The sequence below is a fragment of the Cardiocondyla obscurior genome, linkage group LG05 (assembly GCF_019399895.1).
Source record: "Cardiocondyla obscurior isolate alpha-2009 linkage group LG05, Cobs3.1, whole genome shotgun sequence".
Classification (NCBI taxonomy): Eukaryota; Metazoa; Arthropoda; class Insecta; order Hymenoptera; family Formicidae; genus Cardiocondyla; species Cardiocondyla obscurior.
Window position 1 is genome coordinate 7,266,789 of NC_091868.1, and position 16,733 is coordinate 7,283,521.

Below are 16,733 nucleotides of genomic sequence, written 5' to 3' on the forward strand. Positions count from 1 at the left end.
AAGCGAGCGCAATTTGTATAAATATTTAAAATTTTTTTACATTAACCACACGTATTGAATTTATTAATGATAAATTTATTAAAAGCTGAATGATTAGAACCTTTTCCACAACGTTGTGTGAGTACATGTAAAACTTTATAGTTCGACGAGTCGTAGTCTTGATATTATAGACTCGATCACTTCGTGAAAGTATATAGGAGCGTTTTGTATCAATAATGATAAACAATACTTATGCCATTAAAAAAGAAAAAGAAAAACTACAATATTCAATTAAATATATATTTATAAATAATATTATACACTATAAAAATATAATATATACATAAATTTTATATTTTTATACATAAAATTCTATATATCGATATGTGACACAAATAGGCGTTACTAACAATTTTTTTCTTTTTTTTTTCTAGATCGTCATTTCGACAATCCGACATGACCCTTCAAAGAGAGCAGCCAGAAAAGAATTTCATCTTCGCGTCCTTCAAGTGGAATCAACGTCCAAGAGAGACATAAAGAGCAGGGTAAATGACGGGAGATAAAGAGCGTGAATCTATACACCCCTTTAAAAGGAAATCCGGGGTATCTGAGGATGTGTGCGAGTCATCGCGACATGTAGGTGCGACGCTGGAATTGCGCAGCCGGCGACTCTCGAGTCGTGCCGCGAGCACGGACGTCGTTGTTGCGCTGCCTCGGACTGTTTGCTAAGTAGTTGCCAAGGAGTACAGACGCCTCGGAACACAAGGAGACTTATGTCCGTACGTTCGATCGCGGAGCGCGTCGGATGCAGCCGCGGTGCAGCGCGCCGATACCCTGCCGAGGTGGCCATTTACAATTCAATTCATCTGCAATTACAATACAAGTGACTCACCCGCCCACTCATCTACCCACTGCCCTCCCCGTCATCCCTTTCCGGCCGGTTTCCGATTTTACGTACAGCGTTCTCCGGAAAGGTCGGAAACTTTGCCGGAACCCTCCATGTTCCGCGGCGCGGAATTTCCATGATGAATCGGAAGAGCTTCTTGTTTTTCACTCAAGTTCGCGAAATTAATCGATTTTTTTTTTTTTTTATCCAATAAGCTTCAAACGTTCACAGCTCGATATTAATATTTACAAGAATGTCGAGAAAACGTGACATAAAAGTGTTTAAGATACTTTCGAGATACGTCGAATCTTGGTACCCGATCGAATCATATTAATTGAATTATTAATGATGTCGTCAGATTGAGAAAACGATTAACGCGATTAACGGGCCGAATGGGAGAGAGAAATTTGCGCGGGAAGTCGCGTCTGTCTTTGACGTGGAGAATCAATCGATCGCCGCGATCGAGGCCCGGCCAGGCGCTCCCGCCTGAAATTTCGACAGAACGCGCCGGCGACTGGCGGCATATTGCCGGTATCTCGATTTCAAGCTTTAGATAAGACCGCGCGATACGCGGGAAACGTACGTAACGTTACGCGGCCACGGCGGCGAAGAGGGTCCTCGGGAATATTTTCCCAGACGAAATATCCGTCCGTTCGTCCGTCCGCGACGAAGTGAAATCGATATCGGCGTTACGGTTATATCCGGCGACTGAGTCGAACGGAAAAGAAACGGCGGATTAAAGCGCGAGAGCGGATAAATTCGCCGCGTGATTAAAGCGCGCCGCGGATTATGCCGGCGCGGGAAAATAAATATTCAAAGGGGATGCGCGTAATATTCATACCGAGTAATATTCCCCCGGCGAATTCTGCACACGCACGCACGCACGCACGCACACGAGCGCGCTACTTATTTATTTATTTTTTAATTCGATTCGCGATTCTTTTTTTTTTTTTCTCCCCCTTTATTTAATCCCTCGGTCGCGCGCGCCAGCGCGTAATGAATCCCGGCTGGAATTTCTGTTATTTAAATTCATATAAACTAATATCGCTTACATCAAAGTGTAGATTATGTCTCTTATAGGCGCTTATATTGGATCGCTCTAGTTTCAGTTACACCTGAGGAACCTGGTGTATTTCGCAACTTTGTGAAACGCGAGATTTCTTCTCGAACTGCTAATTTCTTCGAGAGCGTCGTGAATAATAGGGTTCGTTAATGCCAGAATTTTACGGTCCTGGGGGGTAGTTTCACGACGCCGGGAAGTGGGGACGTCGCCGTGGACGAGAAGGGGATAGGGGAGGTGAGAGCTGCGATGTAACGTCGATATCGCGCTCTATACGAGAGGCGTCGCGACGCCACGAGTGGGGCGCGGGGCGCGGGGCGAAGCGGGTTCCACATGGGTAAAATAATCGATAGGGACGACCGATATATGTATGTGTGTGTGTCTATGTGGGTGACGCACACGTGCACGCGCCAAGAACCCTCTGCACGTTCACGCTCGGGCGCACGTGTGCGTTTCTTCCTCGTTCCTCGTATGCGGGTGGACGCGCGCGCTCGCGTGCACGTATGTTTGTATGCGCTTATGCGTGCGTGTGTGCACGTAGCACGCAGGCGCGCGCGTGCCGCACGAATTCACGCGTGTGCGAGATCGATGTGCAGACGGATGGCATTACGTAGGCTTCGACGACGACATCGACTTTCCCCCTGCGCAATCGTCGTCGTTAACCGCGAGGCTCGTCACGAGATTTAAATCCAGCTTTCGATCGCCGGCGTGGCGGAACTCTATCCGCGCGGAGCGGTTTAAACGGCAAAACTCGGTGGATCGATTCGCAAAGGGAACTTCTTCACGTAGTTATCACGTAGTTACCCCCCTCCCACGCGGCTCGTGTCTATTTAATGCCGGAAAGAATAGCGCGCGTCGCGGCGACGAGGCGTCCACTCGCGAAAATGGAGACATCAAACGGGCGAGATGTTGTAAAGGGTGTAAATTCGCCCGGGCTAAATATAAACTGCCTCCATCGCGAAATCTCCGTTCATAAATAATAGCGTGCCCCTTTTAATGTTGCGACCCACTTTTCCATTTTACGATATTCTCGCAATTTCCCTGAAATGCCTGAAATAAATCGCGCGTTCTGTGAAAAAAAAAAAAAGAACTGCATGTACACCTTTCGATCGAGCGGAAATAAATCGACGGGCTTCGATTAGGCTAGATAATATACAGTAAGAATTTATATATCGATATTTAAATGCGAATCGACGTTGATTTACGAGTCGCGGAGGGTGGCAGGTGAACGGAAGTCCTCGAACCCAAACGACGGTAATTTTTGCGAATCCTCGGGCTCGACTTCGAGCGCAAAAAACCACCGGCCGATCGGCGACCGGGCAATCGCGCGAAATTCGATCCGCGCAAAAAGATCTCCGTGGGGTCGAATGATTTTTGCGAATTAACGAGGTCCCGATGTATCGGCTTTTCACTTGCCGTTCCCGCGGAATGCAATTAAACCGAAAGAGCCCCGCGGCCTTCCCTCGATATCGCGATAATACGCGGCGACTCGTGCCCGACTGTCTCCCCCCGCCCTGTGATTTTAACACGAATTTCACGCGACGTTGCAATAAAACGAATGACGTCGCCGCTTGACGATGTAACTCGTTTTTCCTTGTTACACTCTCTCTCCCTCTCTCTCTCTATTTTTTTCTTTGCATGAATGTTAACCCGCTAAACGCGTCCTCGCGTTTCCCTCGTCGTCGTCCAGCCGTACACTTTCTTTATGGAAATCGATATCTATAATTATTTCATCACTCTGTGCATAGTATTACGCTCGCATTATGGGACTCTACAGACTCGGCTGGACGACGGGGACGATGATTGCCAACGGCGAAAGTAGTGCAACAAAGTGATCGTATAATTAAACGTCCCGTCATTTTGTGAAAATAGCAAACCGGGCGTGTCACGTCAAAGTCTCACGGCTAAATCAAAAGAATAAAATTGAATCTCGCGTAGGGCCAAAGAAAAAAAAAAACGACGATATATCAATTATAGCCAGAGATATCGAATTAATACCTAGGTATACCGCTTCTCGCGTTATATCTTGCCGCGTTTAAAGGAAATTTATTAGAGTAATTTGATAATATAATCATAATTTCATCGAAATATTAGGAATTAATAAAAGACACGGGCACTGAATAAATGATAAAAGGTATCGAAGATTTGGTTGAGGGATCTGCGTCTTGAGCAATCAAATAATTTTCACGTACCTTTACCGCGTACCTACACGCGCTTGAGTTTCACGGATCTTCTCTCCGGCTGATATTACTTATTACCAATCGCTACAAACATTTATAGATCATAGACGTCAGATCGGACATGAAAGTGGAGATATGCTATTCCGCGTAATTAACACAAACGACATGCAGGCGTGCTCATTGGCGTAACTGGAGCACCGCGTATACATGTAATACATGGGCGTCGATACATCAGAGAGACGTCAAAGTCTCCCTTTCTCCTTTCCGCTTCCTCCTTCTTCCTCCTTCTCCATCACTCTCTGTAATTTTCGAAGTCTTTAATAGTCACTTTTGAGACACGTAAGTATAAACATTTCCATCAAGAAAGGAAAAAGATGACGACTTCCCGGAGACAGATTATACGTTTCGAATGATTAAAGAAAATTTTGCTCGACTTCCTGTCCTTTAATTTGTTTCGTCACTAATTTATTTATTTCATAAAATATATTAACGAGAAGTTGTGTCCTGTGTAAGATTTTTTTTTTTCTTTTTTTTTTGTGTAAATGTTTCTTTGGTTTAGTAGTAATATACATATAAGAATTAATCACAGAAAAGAAAAGGATTATAAATTTTAAAAGAAGTCTCTTTGGTTTGAATAATTACATTTCGCTTTATTACTTGTCATTAAATTGTCATTAAATTCATTACAAGTTATTAGAACTGCATAAATTATCGTTCAATTAAATGTAATAAATTTTTTTTACGAGTATGATCTAAAGAAAAATATTCTAATCAAATTGGACTTATATAATTTTGTTAACGTTTATAGTCTATCGTTAGTATTAATAAAACTACCTAGTTGAATTTATAATAATTCTTCACATTCGTCTATGCTCTAAATTTATTTAATTTTACTTAATTATGTTATATTATCTTTAATAATATTTATTTCTAAAAGTGCATGTCTTCGTATACTATTTTCTTAGCCAATTTACGAAAATTAAATACACTATATATTATCTTTACATTAATAGAAATTAATAGAGATAGCATTTATTAATTTATAGAAAAGTAAATATGCTCCAATTAATAAAGATTAAATATGTATTACTTTTTTAATACTGCTGCATAAACTAATAAATTAATAGTTACGATAAAAAAGCATTCTACACAACGAAATAAAATAATTTTCCTGTTCAAATCGACGTTGCTAAAAAAAAAAGAAATACTGACGTCTTTTGTCAATTATTATTAAGCTTTTTACTGTCTCTATAAGTCCCGTCAGTTTTTAGTCAGACGAAGAAGCAGTTGACGAGTTTCTCTTCGTGGTCCCTCTTCCTTCCTCCCTCCCTCCCTTTCTTTCTTTTTCTTTCTTCCCTACATTTATCTTCGTCTTTCTCTGTCCTCTCAACAATGTCAGGTTAGTGGCCAACATATGATCGCGTATAAGAAGATAGCGGTCGAGTCACGTTTAGGGTACCGACGGAATAGTCAAACGGCAGGGAATCCCCTTCGAAACCCTCCTCCTTCCCTCCCGTAATGGAGGTAGCCCCCACGGTAAGGGCTCACCTGCCGCCAGGTGCGACTCCCGGCTTGCTGCTCGCCATCTGCATGAGGGGCCCGTGCCGTGCGCGGGGGTCGTTTCCTCCTTTACTTTCCTCGTGCGAGCGCGTGATTAACACACACACACACATACACGTACACGGGAAATCGTAAAACTTAGCACGCGACTCCGTTCGCGGGCATACGTCACGGCGAAACGAGCGTGGCGGTAGCTGACCGAGCGTAGTGTTACTTCAGCCAAGCCGAACATTACTTCATTGGAGTTGAAGAGAAAATATAAATAGTGCAACGCGGTAATAAAAGGTTAAGACAGGCATGAATGAAAGGGCTCATTCGGCTTTAATCAGCGACATTATTGCACCTTTTTAACTACAAAATGACCACAAAGAATAAATAATTAAATTCGTAATATACTTTATTCTTATTATACAGCATTTTACTTCTGCATATTTGTGCATAGGAACTTATTTTTTGTCATATACACTCTGTTCTTGTTACACAACGAATTAAGATGTTATAAATAATTTTTTGAAACTTTTATTTTATAGGCTTTAATCGTATTCAGCCCCAATGGTGATGCTTACATCATCGGAAATGATCTTCGTTTGATGGTACCATCGATTCGTGTCCAAGACGACTGCAATTGAAAATTACAATATATTAGATGTATTAAAAAAAATTATTCTTCTTTAAATAATGTAATAAGTATGTGATAAAATTAAATTATTTAGTTTAGTAAATATTTTATCATTAAATGCTTTTTAATTTTATTTTAGAGAAAAAATAAAATTAATTACTCTATTTTAAACGTTAATAGTTTAATGCTAAAATAAATCTCCTCCAGTTTGGCGATATAAATGCGATATTCGTGTGTTTCGCGTTTCAGCTTTAATATAACCAAACAATTCTCAATTTAGAACAACATTGAATGTAACTGTCGATCAGAAGGCCACATTTAACGCTAAACGAGGAAAGCATTTAATTTTGCAATTAATTCAATTATTATTTATTGGCGTATATCAAATAGGTCTCACTTATCTCTCCGGCGTGCACAGTCACTTTCAACCTTTTGCATGTGTAGAGACATTCCCGTGGTGGTTCTAAAATCCACAATTTTTCACCTTTTATCTGCGCCTGCCAAGAGGGATACTCCACATCGTCCACCTAAGACAATTATTTAATGTTCATATAAGTATACGCTTATTAAAAAAATTTAATATATAATCATCCCACATACCCGAATGGAAATTAATCTAGTTATTCTGATTGTGCAGCTTAGTGATTAGATCGAGTAGAGGTTGTCATTAAAAATTAAAAATTAAATTTATTTAGTATCCGTTTAGTCAATCTCCAGCGCGAGTCATGTGGCGGAGCAATTATTATTGGCTAATAACAAGCTAGAGAAGCTAGATATCTAAATGCTTTCTTCGCATACTGATTTATGCCATCGCACGTTCGACTGCCGAAATCGCCGGGCCAGCCGTGAGCACGTGCGTGTTTATATCGGCCGATAGCAAACGCGCTCGCGGCACGATACAAGTAAAGTAGACTAGCACGCGGCGAAAAACTGGTCAGTCAGTCATTAGATTTAGAACGTTTAGGCTCAATTTCCACTCGGGTAATTTATTGCGAAACCTACATGCATCGGTGCACCATAACCACTGCTTCCCATGAAAATCCAATCGGTTTTCTTATTTTCGGCTGTAGTAGGAAGGAAGTACGGTCTTTGATAATGCTGCCTTAGTATCGCGCCGATTTTTTCGTTACAATTGCTCCTGAGAAGGACGAAACAACGAGACAGTATTATCGAGAATTACAATTGCGTACAAAATTACAAATAAAATATATCCAGATAAGTTAAGCCATCATGTGTCGAATCGTTATCATTTTTCACAGCTCTAGTTAACGCTGTTATTCTAAACGCTGTTTATTTTTCGATAATTTTACCGCTTCTCTATGCATATAATATTAATTGATGCGGCATCGAACTGGACATAAGATAATGATACCGAGAAAATTGTCACGGATAAAGTTTTTCCACTTTAGCTATGCACAAGAATCGAGGAACGAGAAATAGAAATAAAGAGATGCATTTCCAATTATTTTCTAATTATTTTCTTCGTCGTCTAATATTATATTAATCGAAGCGGCATATTGAACGTAGCGGAATAATACCGCGCGAATCGTCATTAGCGAAATACTCTTCGCTTCGCATTTTATCTATTTACAACAACGAAAATGAGGGTAGAGGAAGAAGTGAATAAATTGAATAATATATCAATCGATATATAACGAAACGCGGAGGTATAAACTAATAATAGGGATAAAATCATCGATTAGCAAAATAATTCGCCTCTTACCGCTTTCGATTCAACAATCGCGGATGACCGCGTTGGAATCGTGTCGAACGCACGAATCGGGAATTTAGTGACCGGCCAGTTAATTGTGTGCGCGTGTCAATTACCATATATCCTCGCGATCGATAGCCCCGTCAATAGATATGTCGGCGAACGTCGCGTTTCGCTGTTCCAGCGCCGAGGTGCGCCGCCCGTTTCGGAATCCGAATCCCGGCCCGTGCGAACGTATTTGATGAGACGCACGATCTTTGTCGGAGAATCTTCTAGCTGAACGAACCACCGATCGCCGAACGATCCATAAGCGATAGTGGCTCGTCGAAAAATTTGACGATCGTGAACAGAAGTTACGGCGACGTCGCAAAGTTGTCATTTAAAAAAAAAAAAAAGAAGAAACAAAATCAGTTTAGCATCGGTCGTTTAGTCACAGTCCAACGTGGACCACGTCTGATCTGACCTTACGCAACGTTCGACTGCCGAATTCGCTGGGCAAACTGGTTCTCGCCGCCCGCCGCCCGCGCGTCCTCCACCGTGCGAACTTGGACCGCGAAGGCTGCTGGCCAGATGTCAACACACGCACATACTCACACTACCGCGACGGTCGACGCCGAATCCGTCGGGCGAACCGGTTCTTGCCGCTAGTCTCCCGCGCGTCCTCCACTGTGCGAACTTGGAATGCGAAGATTTGCCGGCCGAAGTAAACACACGCATGTACTCACACTATCGCGAAGATTTGCAGGCCCGGCGACCAGCGATCTCGACAGTCGTGCGTGCGTTGAGATAGATCAAGAAGCAACAGTAGACTAGTACGCGGCGAAAGTACCTTGTGCTAACGTAATGCTCGTGAAAAAATATGCCTAGACAAAGGACGTATTAATTTTTCCGGCTTTCCCGCGCCTCACCCGCTGACCACCGGTGATCGTAATCGGGTTAAGCGACGATCCGGGAAGAGATGGGTGATCCTAGCACGCCGACTAATCACAGCGCCCTATCGATCGCCTGATCGCGAACGATGTACGCGATCCGTTGCGCAGTCGAGAAGGTACACCGGCCACGTGGAGAGGTTCCGAGACTTATCATCGTGTTCCTGTGTCTCGCCTCGTCCTGGGAGCCCCACGAACCGCAGTGTCCTGCACAGGACACCGTCGTGGTCCATTCACCGACATTCAACCGGGCAAATAAAGGTGAATCATTGTCTCTTTTTTATTACGCAACGATAATGCGTGCTTGTGTCGGGCGACGATACGCGAGCATCGAGGCAACATTCGCGATCAGTCTTTCCATCTACGGGTTGAAATCTCTGAAGGTAAGTCTTATTGCCGCAGTCTATTTGAGCGCGAGCACGTGCTGCTAATCGTTCCGCGATTTCATGTATTTTAGACCGTGGTCGATTTGTTCTAATCAAAATTAATATTCCGTGCGATTAAAATCGAAAGGAACGTCAGCTCATCATCGTGGAGATGATATTCCTCGGATATCGCGATGGTTTCGTTAGACGAACTTCACTTAATTTCGTACGTGATTTGTTCAACAGCGTTATCAACGGATCAATTACTTTCGGACGAGTTAATTAATGCTGTCAGTAATAATCAGGATCGAACATGATTTCTATAGTATTCAACGGTCATTGATTTCTCGATCGAAAGTGTAAAATTAATGTTGTAATTAATGCTAATGATCAGTATATTAAAAATTTCTCGTTTTATTCCACTTTAATTACGGGAATGTAATTAGTTTCAAATTTCAGAAGAAAATTTCATTTGCCCTGAAATTTATATTTATCTATTTATAATTTTACATGCCGTGTATTACGGAGGATATTTTGAAAATCGGAAAATATTGATAATCCGTCATGTAAAATATATTTATAAACGTATATTTTAAAATAAATACCCGTAAACAAAGTCGCAAATAAAATCCTGATATCCGACGCAAGTTATGGGCTATCTAGCCTGAGCATCGGTCGTTAAATATCGTGCAAAATAGGCGCGTACTGGCAATGTCGGGAAAAAGCATCGGGCGATCGTTATATCGGCACGTACCAAAGTTGGCGTATTTCGGCATCCCAGCAATATCGAAGCCCTTTAGGGTTGCGTCTAATTAAAAATTCGCCGTCGTGGCGGCGCCGCGATAAAAAAAAAAAAAAAAAAAGTAAACGGACATTATCATGTCGCGTTAATTAGCCGTGAATCTACTAGACCTTATGCGTTAATTAAACTCGTCGGAATGCCGCGTAGCCGCGCGATTGTTTAGAACGGTGAACGTCGGAGAGCGTCGCGAAAAGCGACACTTGTGTCGTCGCGTTAATTAAGTACGTGTTCGTTCGAAAAAAAAAAAAAAGGGAAAAAGAAAAAAAAGGAAAGAAAAAACATTGCAATTGCGTCGCGCGATCGGCGAGCAGATTCATTTATTACAGGCTACATGAGTTGATTGTTTAATTTGCCCGTGATGATTCGATGCGCCGTCGCGCAATAATAATTGGCGCCCCGCTTTGGCATTCGTCTCTCGCATACGCCCTCGTGAATTGAACAACGGAAAAATGACAATTGCGAATTACCCGAGTAAAACGTTATTTATTCGCCGTCCGCACGGCGATTTTAAATTGATATCCCGTATTTTCGATAATTATGCTTACAGGACGCTTCGCGGAGGAATGCGACGTGTCGACGAGCAAATTCATATTTCATATTTGCGCGACTGATTCATCTCACCCGCGAGTATTTTAATGTCGCTGCGAAGCGCGATGGTTTTTCCGATAATGAAATTAATAATTATTACGAAATTGCTTAAAAACGAGCGCTCGTTTATATCGGTGCCGTAAGAAGCTCATAAAAAAAACTCGTTATTAATTCACTGCCAATTTGAAAAATTTGTTACTGAAATTCCTCGGAATATTTTGCGCTTTTATCATCTCTTATACCCCGGGATTGAAGATAATTTTATTAGCACATCGATTTCGTTACATCACATTGTCGCACTTATCTCGTTAAGCTCCATTTTTGCGGACCGGAAATGAAAATCTAACAAGCGCTCTTAGATCTGTAATATCGAAATGAAATTATAAAGCAATTTCGATATTTTTGGATTGAAAATGAAAGATAGTTGCCGAGGTTTTGTCTACAAAATTTAGATAGGAAAAAAATGTCAGTGTATATAAAATGTACTTTAAAATAGAGGATTGTTCGACGGGGGCTTGTTCTTATTAATGCGTCCAAGGGTCAAATGTGACTCAGAATTACCTACCATCCGACGTACCAAGGCGCCGTACCCTTCACCATCATAGCTCGATCCTCGTTCATGTCAAAGACGTCCTGTAGACTCTCAAATTCCGTATTGTACGGAAAAAACTGGCAATTCCCTTTGAACGTAGTCGCCTTCTCCTCGTCGTAGAGATTTTTGAAAAACGCGAAGGAGAAAACTTTAGGCGCCGTCCAGTTCATCATCGCGTCGTTTATCACCACAGGCTTTCCTGAATACGCGTAGCTAATTGCAAATAAATTACAATCAAGATTGATGCATGAAAATATTCTTGAACGTGTCGCAAATAATTGTTAAAGTATCGACGAGGTAAATTAGTCGGTTAATTGACTCTTTAGCTTTTTAGCTTTAGCTTTCGCTTGCAAACAGTCGAAAATTCAGCGGCTGCCAAGTGGCCAGATGTCTCGCAACGGAAAGGAAGACGGAAGGAGAATTTTACGACTATACTAGGAAGGATTATCTAATCGGTTCTCGGAAATCTGTCACGATCGAGCGGTCGTAAACAAGATTTATGGCCTTCCGAACTGGTCACTTTAAATGTTTTTTTTTCGGTAGTCGAGACGAGCTCGGCGACGACGCGACGGTTACCTTTTTTTTTTCGTCGCGCTCGCGCTCGGCACGCGTCGCGGATCTTTTCCAAGAATCCACGCGGACTCCGGCTTCTCATCCTTACAAGACGAGCACGGAGCAGCGGCCAATCGGCGATCGAACCGGCCCAATCCGCGATCGTGCCTATTGACTGTTTCACTTTCTTCGCGGTTACTCTCTTTCTCTCGGATGACCGATCACCGAAATTTCTAACGGTCATTTCAGTCTAGTTGCGGAGCCTCGGACGCGAGAACGTATTGCTAATCGCTCCGCAACTTCGCGTATTTTCGACCGCGGATAGGAAGTTTTCGCACGCAAGTAAGTGTCGACTCGGGTACGAGCGATCGTTCTCTGTACCCCTTTGCCATTCGATTCATCATTTCGTGCTTTATTTTGGACTGCGAAAAAGTGCTTCGGAACGACAAGATTATGTAGCGGATGCAGCGCGCGCGAGTGAGTCCGACGCGAATTACTCCGCGCGAGAAGAACAGCGACAATCGGACTTATTGCTGTCTCACTTTTTTTACACGGTTCTCTCTTTTCCTCCAAGGGCCGAAATCTCTAACGGTCACTTCAGTCTAGTTGCGGAGCCTCGGGCGCGATGACGTGTCGCGGATTGCTCTGCAATTTCGCATATTTTCGACCGCGGATAGGAAGTTTTCGCGCACGAGTAAGTGTCGACGTCGTCGACTCGGGTACGAACGATCGTTCTCTGTATCCCTCTGCCATTCCAATCATCGTTTTGTACTTTATTTTTGACTCTAAAAAAGTGTTCCGGAACGACAACGTGACGTCACGGGCGCAGCGCCGCGCGCGAAGCGTCCGACGTGAATTTCGTCGCGTATTATTCGGACATTTTCGACCACCTGGCTTCCATTACGATTTTCTTCGGCAGGAGTCGGCAACCGCGATTGCGCGGGAGGAGCAGGAAGAGATCCGCACCTCGTCCATCTTCTTCGTCGCGATCGAGGATTTCATTCCGTTTTGAGAAAGTGATTTTTAAAGGAACTCAAAGAAGATGAAGTGCACGGAGAATATTTCGTGTCGCGGCCCGTCTCGTTAAGCGCTCAACACAAGTTCTCGACATCGTTCGTTCCGAGTCTCGACCGACGAACTAAAAGGACCTCGCTTTACATCGTGGCCAGCTTATTGTCTCGAGCTCGAGGACGACGCGAGTGAAGACCCGACGAAAGAAATCAACGCAACGGATATCGAGAGTGGAAATTCGCGCAACAGCTGATCGTTCGTCGCGCTTCGTAATTTTAAATCGTAAAAAAATCGCCGCGATAATCCACCGTCATTCTTTCGGTCGTTCGTCTCTCGAGTGAGTGTTAGTGACAGTGATCATGATTATAAAAAAAAGCAGAGCAGTGTAATACATTGTGAAGTGATTTAAAGTGCCACAACATGTTTGGATAATCGAGGATACACTGCCACGGGAGGAGGGAAGGAAGGAAGGAAGGAAGGAAGGACGGAAGGATGCAAAATAACCTAATCTAATCTAACCATAAAGCTACGAATGTAAGTAAACCTACAACACGCCATAGATCACTCAATTTTAATTTTCATAAAACATATTTCAATTGTCTAATGTCCCAATGTAATAACACGCGCGCATGGGTTCTTCTAATTTCATATATAAATTAAGAAAATTAATTTTTTTATTTCGTTAAAAAGCGTCGTTTTGAAAATGATTGAATATCGCGCGCGAATTACTTTATCAACGATATACGGCTCGCGTTTTGGTACCGTTGTTCGAAGATCGTTGGATCGACGGCAGAGAGTTTGTCAACCTGTTGAACATCCTGGCAGATCGAACAGTCTTGCGGCGGTCGGAAAAGTTTTTGCACAAATGAGGGCGTCGTTATCCAGCACTGAAACATTGCGTAGTTTCCCCGATTCGTTACTCAGATTTATAAAAAATCGTATTTAATTTTCCGGAAAAAAAAATTTAAAAAAATAAAAAAAACGAGTCTCTTAAAATTAAAAATTTTTACTCCAATGGCTTCTATAATTGCGATCGATTGAATCTAAATTTTTTAAGCAGAGACTTTTATGATTTTGAAAATCAATTGTTTCAACTTCTTGCGAACTTGATCTGATTAGACAGCAACTGTTTCAACTTCTTGGTAACTTTATCTATCAGGTAGTCATATGTCTATCTTCATTTTTCTCTCTAAATAAAGATAGATATATATTAACCTGATAGGTAAATTTCTTTACTACACGTTTCTTTATTTAAAAGAAAAAAAAATTAAGACAGTTACATATTAGGTAAAGTTACCAAAAAGGTAAAACAATCAGCCCCCTCCCCGTGTAATTAATAATTCCCCAAGATAAAAATAATCTACGATACGCGACTTGTAATTTTTGACGTCTCGTCCCCGGGGATATAATCCGTCGCTAAAAACTACGTATCGCACCGAGATATCTACGTAAATTATCGAATGAGTTAGCCTCACCTTGCTATATCCATACGTTAGCACATTAATCCACGTAGGCAGACCCGCGAACCACGTGGCGATCAGCAAGATAAGCCACAGGTGCCTCGCGCGGAATTTTATCAGTTTCAGCGGTCTTAGTCGCAAACGGACGCGAAACTGCCGCCAGGCTTTAGCTGGTAGTCTCAGATTGTCTATTTTTCCAAGTATCGCGTTCAGTTCTTTTCGCGCGTGGTCGATAGATTTTTCCGAAGAATTCGCCGTGATTGCGGTGTCACTTGCGTTCGCCATCTCGAATATAATTCCCGTTAATGTTCCAACAAATTATAATAGTAATCCGCTCCTTTCTTTCTCACCAAAGTTTTTCAATTCTTAATTGAAAATAAAGCAACGAATTGATATCCCCGATTAATTGCACCAATTTTGGAATTACGTAAAATTAATTATTTAAAGTAAGTTAATTAATTTTTTTTTTTTCTTTAACTGTTGACAAGTAAATTACAATTTTTTGCTTGAGAAACGAATTCGGATTAAAGTGAATGTAAAATCTCGCGGAAGATTGTTTAAGGAATTTTTTTTTTCTTTTTTTTTTTTCTTTGTTCTTTTTTTTACGCGGTTGTATTTCGATTAGTTATTATGTGTTTCAAACGCACTAGTAGTTCTGATGGCTAACGTAATACTGGAACGCGGTCCTTACCTGCTGCTCCAGCGAGCCCGTCTCCCCTCTCGCATTCAGCTTCGTATGGGGGTGGAACGGCAATGCGTGCACAGAGGTGTGAAACGAAAATCACCGACCATCAATACCGAACCACCGATTGGTTTCGATCGAATCTATTTGGAGTAATAGGAAGTCGATCATTTTGCGAGTGTGTTTAACCCACTTCTCTCTTTGTCTCGTTTATTCGATTTTCCACCCGCGAAAATTCCCGAAACTGTTTCCGGAGACTTTTCAACGCGTGATCTCTCAATGTTAAAATAAATCCAAAAGGCTTGCGAAATAAAAGTTTGTTACTCCAGTTTAATTTAATCTGCGTAAAAACATTTTTTTTAAGGAAACAGTAAATTAAAAACACTTCAAAGACGTAGTAATTGAATTATAATGTAAACGAAAGATTAAAAAAAAAGAACAACAAGAGGGGAAGAAAAAAGATTCGAATTTATAAAGAAGAGACTCGATTTTGTCGATTAATTAATATCGTGCCGTAGGGGCGAGCAAAAATTTATATAGAAAGTAAGAACGAAGGAAGAGAGGAGATTAAATCCGAGGGAGTTGCGGGGTAAATTTTCTGCCCTTCCGTTTCATGGGGAACGTGACGTGGGCGACGGCCTCTTATCTCAGGTTCCAGCTGGCCCCGCTCATCGAAGTGTATAGACTTCGCCGACTTAAAATACGATTGACCTACTTCACATTATTTCTTATACTTCACAACCACCCCGAACGACGTAGAATCTTCCCTCGTCGGGAAGAAATGGCGCGAGAAGAATTTTATACCCGCTTTGGAAAAATATTCAGAAAAATATGTATCTGCTTTAAAGAGCCGTTATTCTGCAACCGAGAATTGTTGAACTAAAAAAAAAAAAAATATTGCAGTCATGAATTAGCATTATAACGAACGGAAGTTGCTCGTTTAAAATACTCTTAACAAAATTAATTATTATAATTTTTCTGTTTGTGCGAGCGCGGCAGACATTTTTATTGCGATTTTTATCTGGTAACAGAATTTTATCGTAAATTCTCTTCTCTCTCTTTTTTTTTTCGTTTTTTTTTTTCTCGCGTCAGAATGTTCACCAAATTTTGCAAAACACCTCGCGGACTCGACTGTCAATTCGGCTGTACTTCGCTGGAACTTTTCTTCGAAATTCGTTTTTCCGCGCGTGGAAACGGTACTTGTGAAACAATTTCGATGCGATTGGAAACGTGCGAGATTCGCTCGAGCGATACGTGAACGAGATTACGCGCGAGAAACGGATTTTACAATTGCAAATTGTCAATCCGCACGGCAATCCGCGTCTTAATTAACAATTAGCCCCGCGCCGAACAGGTTTCGTTCCGTGTGAGTTCGCCTTTTATGGAATAAAACCGCGCACATCTGCCCTTACGTCTTTTTATTTTATTTTTTATTTTTACTTTTTTGTTACTTCTCCCACCCATATCTTTCTTTTTCGTGCAAAAAGCGCGCGACGAGCGAATCATACGCGAATCTCGTTATCTCGACAGCGAAGCGTACTCTTCCAGACACGCAATAAAATCGCAATCGAAGGGACGAAAGTCAAAAATGCGATTACGTGCTCTCTACGAACGTTTAATCCCTTAAACTGCCTTCGGGTTCTGATTCGACGAAAATGTGTATTTCCTCAACGAGCTTTAATTATTTAAATACACAAATCTCGCTGGCAAACTTTTTATTTCTCGCCACGTTTTATTTCCCTCGGTGCTGGAAACGA

The 16,733-nt window shown here is 41.9% G+C and overlaps 1 protein-coding gene and 1 long non-coding RNA gene across 2 annotated transcripts in view; one reads left to right on the forward strand and one right to left on the reverse strand.

Annotated features, from left to right (window-relative positions):
* Positions 1-6,198: 6,198 nt before the first annotated feature.
* LOC139102484 (uncharacterized) lies at positions 6,199-15,096 on the reverse strand. Its single transcript, XM_070656399.1, has 6 exons — positions 14,310-15,096; positions 13,597-13,721; positions 11,245-11,484; positions 7,287-7,422; positions 6,682-6,811; positions 6,199-6,284 (listed from the first exon to the last, which is right to left on the reverse strand). The coding sequence occupies exons 1-6, from the start codon at positions 14,577-14,579 to the stop codon at positions 6,199-6,201; spliced, it is 987 nt and encodes a 328-aa protein (XP_070512500.1). The 5' UTR covers positions 14,580-15,096.
* Positions 12,205-16,733, forward strand: part of LOC139102489 (uncharacterized) — a 29,114-nt gene continuing 24,585 nt past the window's right edge. Inside the window, exon 1 of the long non-coding RNA XR_011545703.1 lies at positions 12,205-13,368. This is a non-coding gene — a long non-coding RNA (uncharacterized lncRNA). The remainder of the gene's footprint in view (positions 13,369-16,733) is intronic.

What these genes read in the sequence shown, in the direction of transcription:
- LOC139102484 (XM_070656399.1), bottom strand. Translation starts at nt 14,579, where the DNA reads ATGGCGAACGCAAGTGACACCGCAATCACGGCGAATTCTTCGGAAAAA. An exon ending in TAACGTATGGATATAGCAAG is followed by an intron (nt 13,722 to 14,309) that starts GTGAGGCTAACT and finishes GCAATGTTTCAG; the next exon opens with TGCTGGATAACGACGCCCTC. An exon ending in GTTATGGTGCACCGATGCAT is followed by an intron (nt 6,812 to 7,286) that starts GTAGGTTTCGCA and finishes TAATTGTCTTAG; the next exon opens with GTGGACGATGTGGAGTATCC.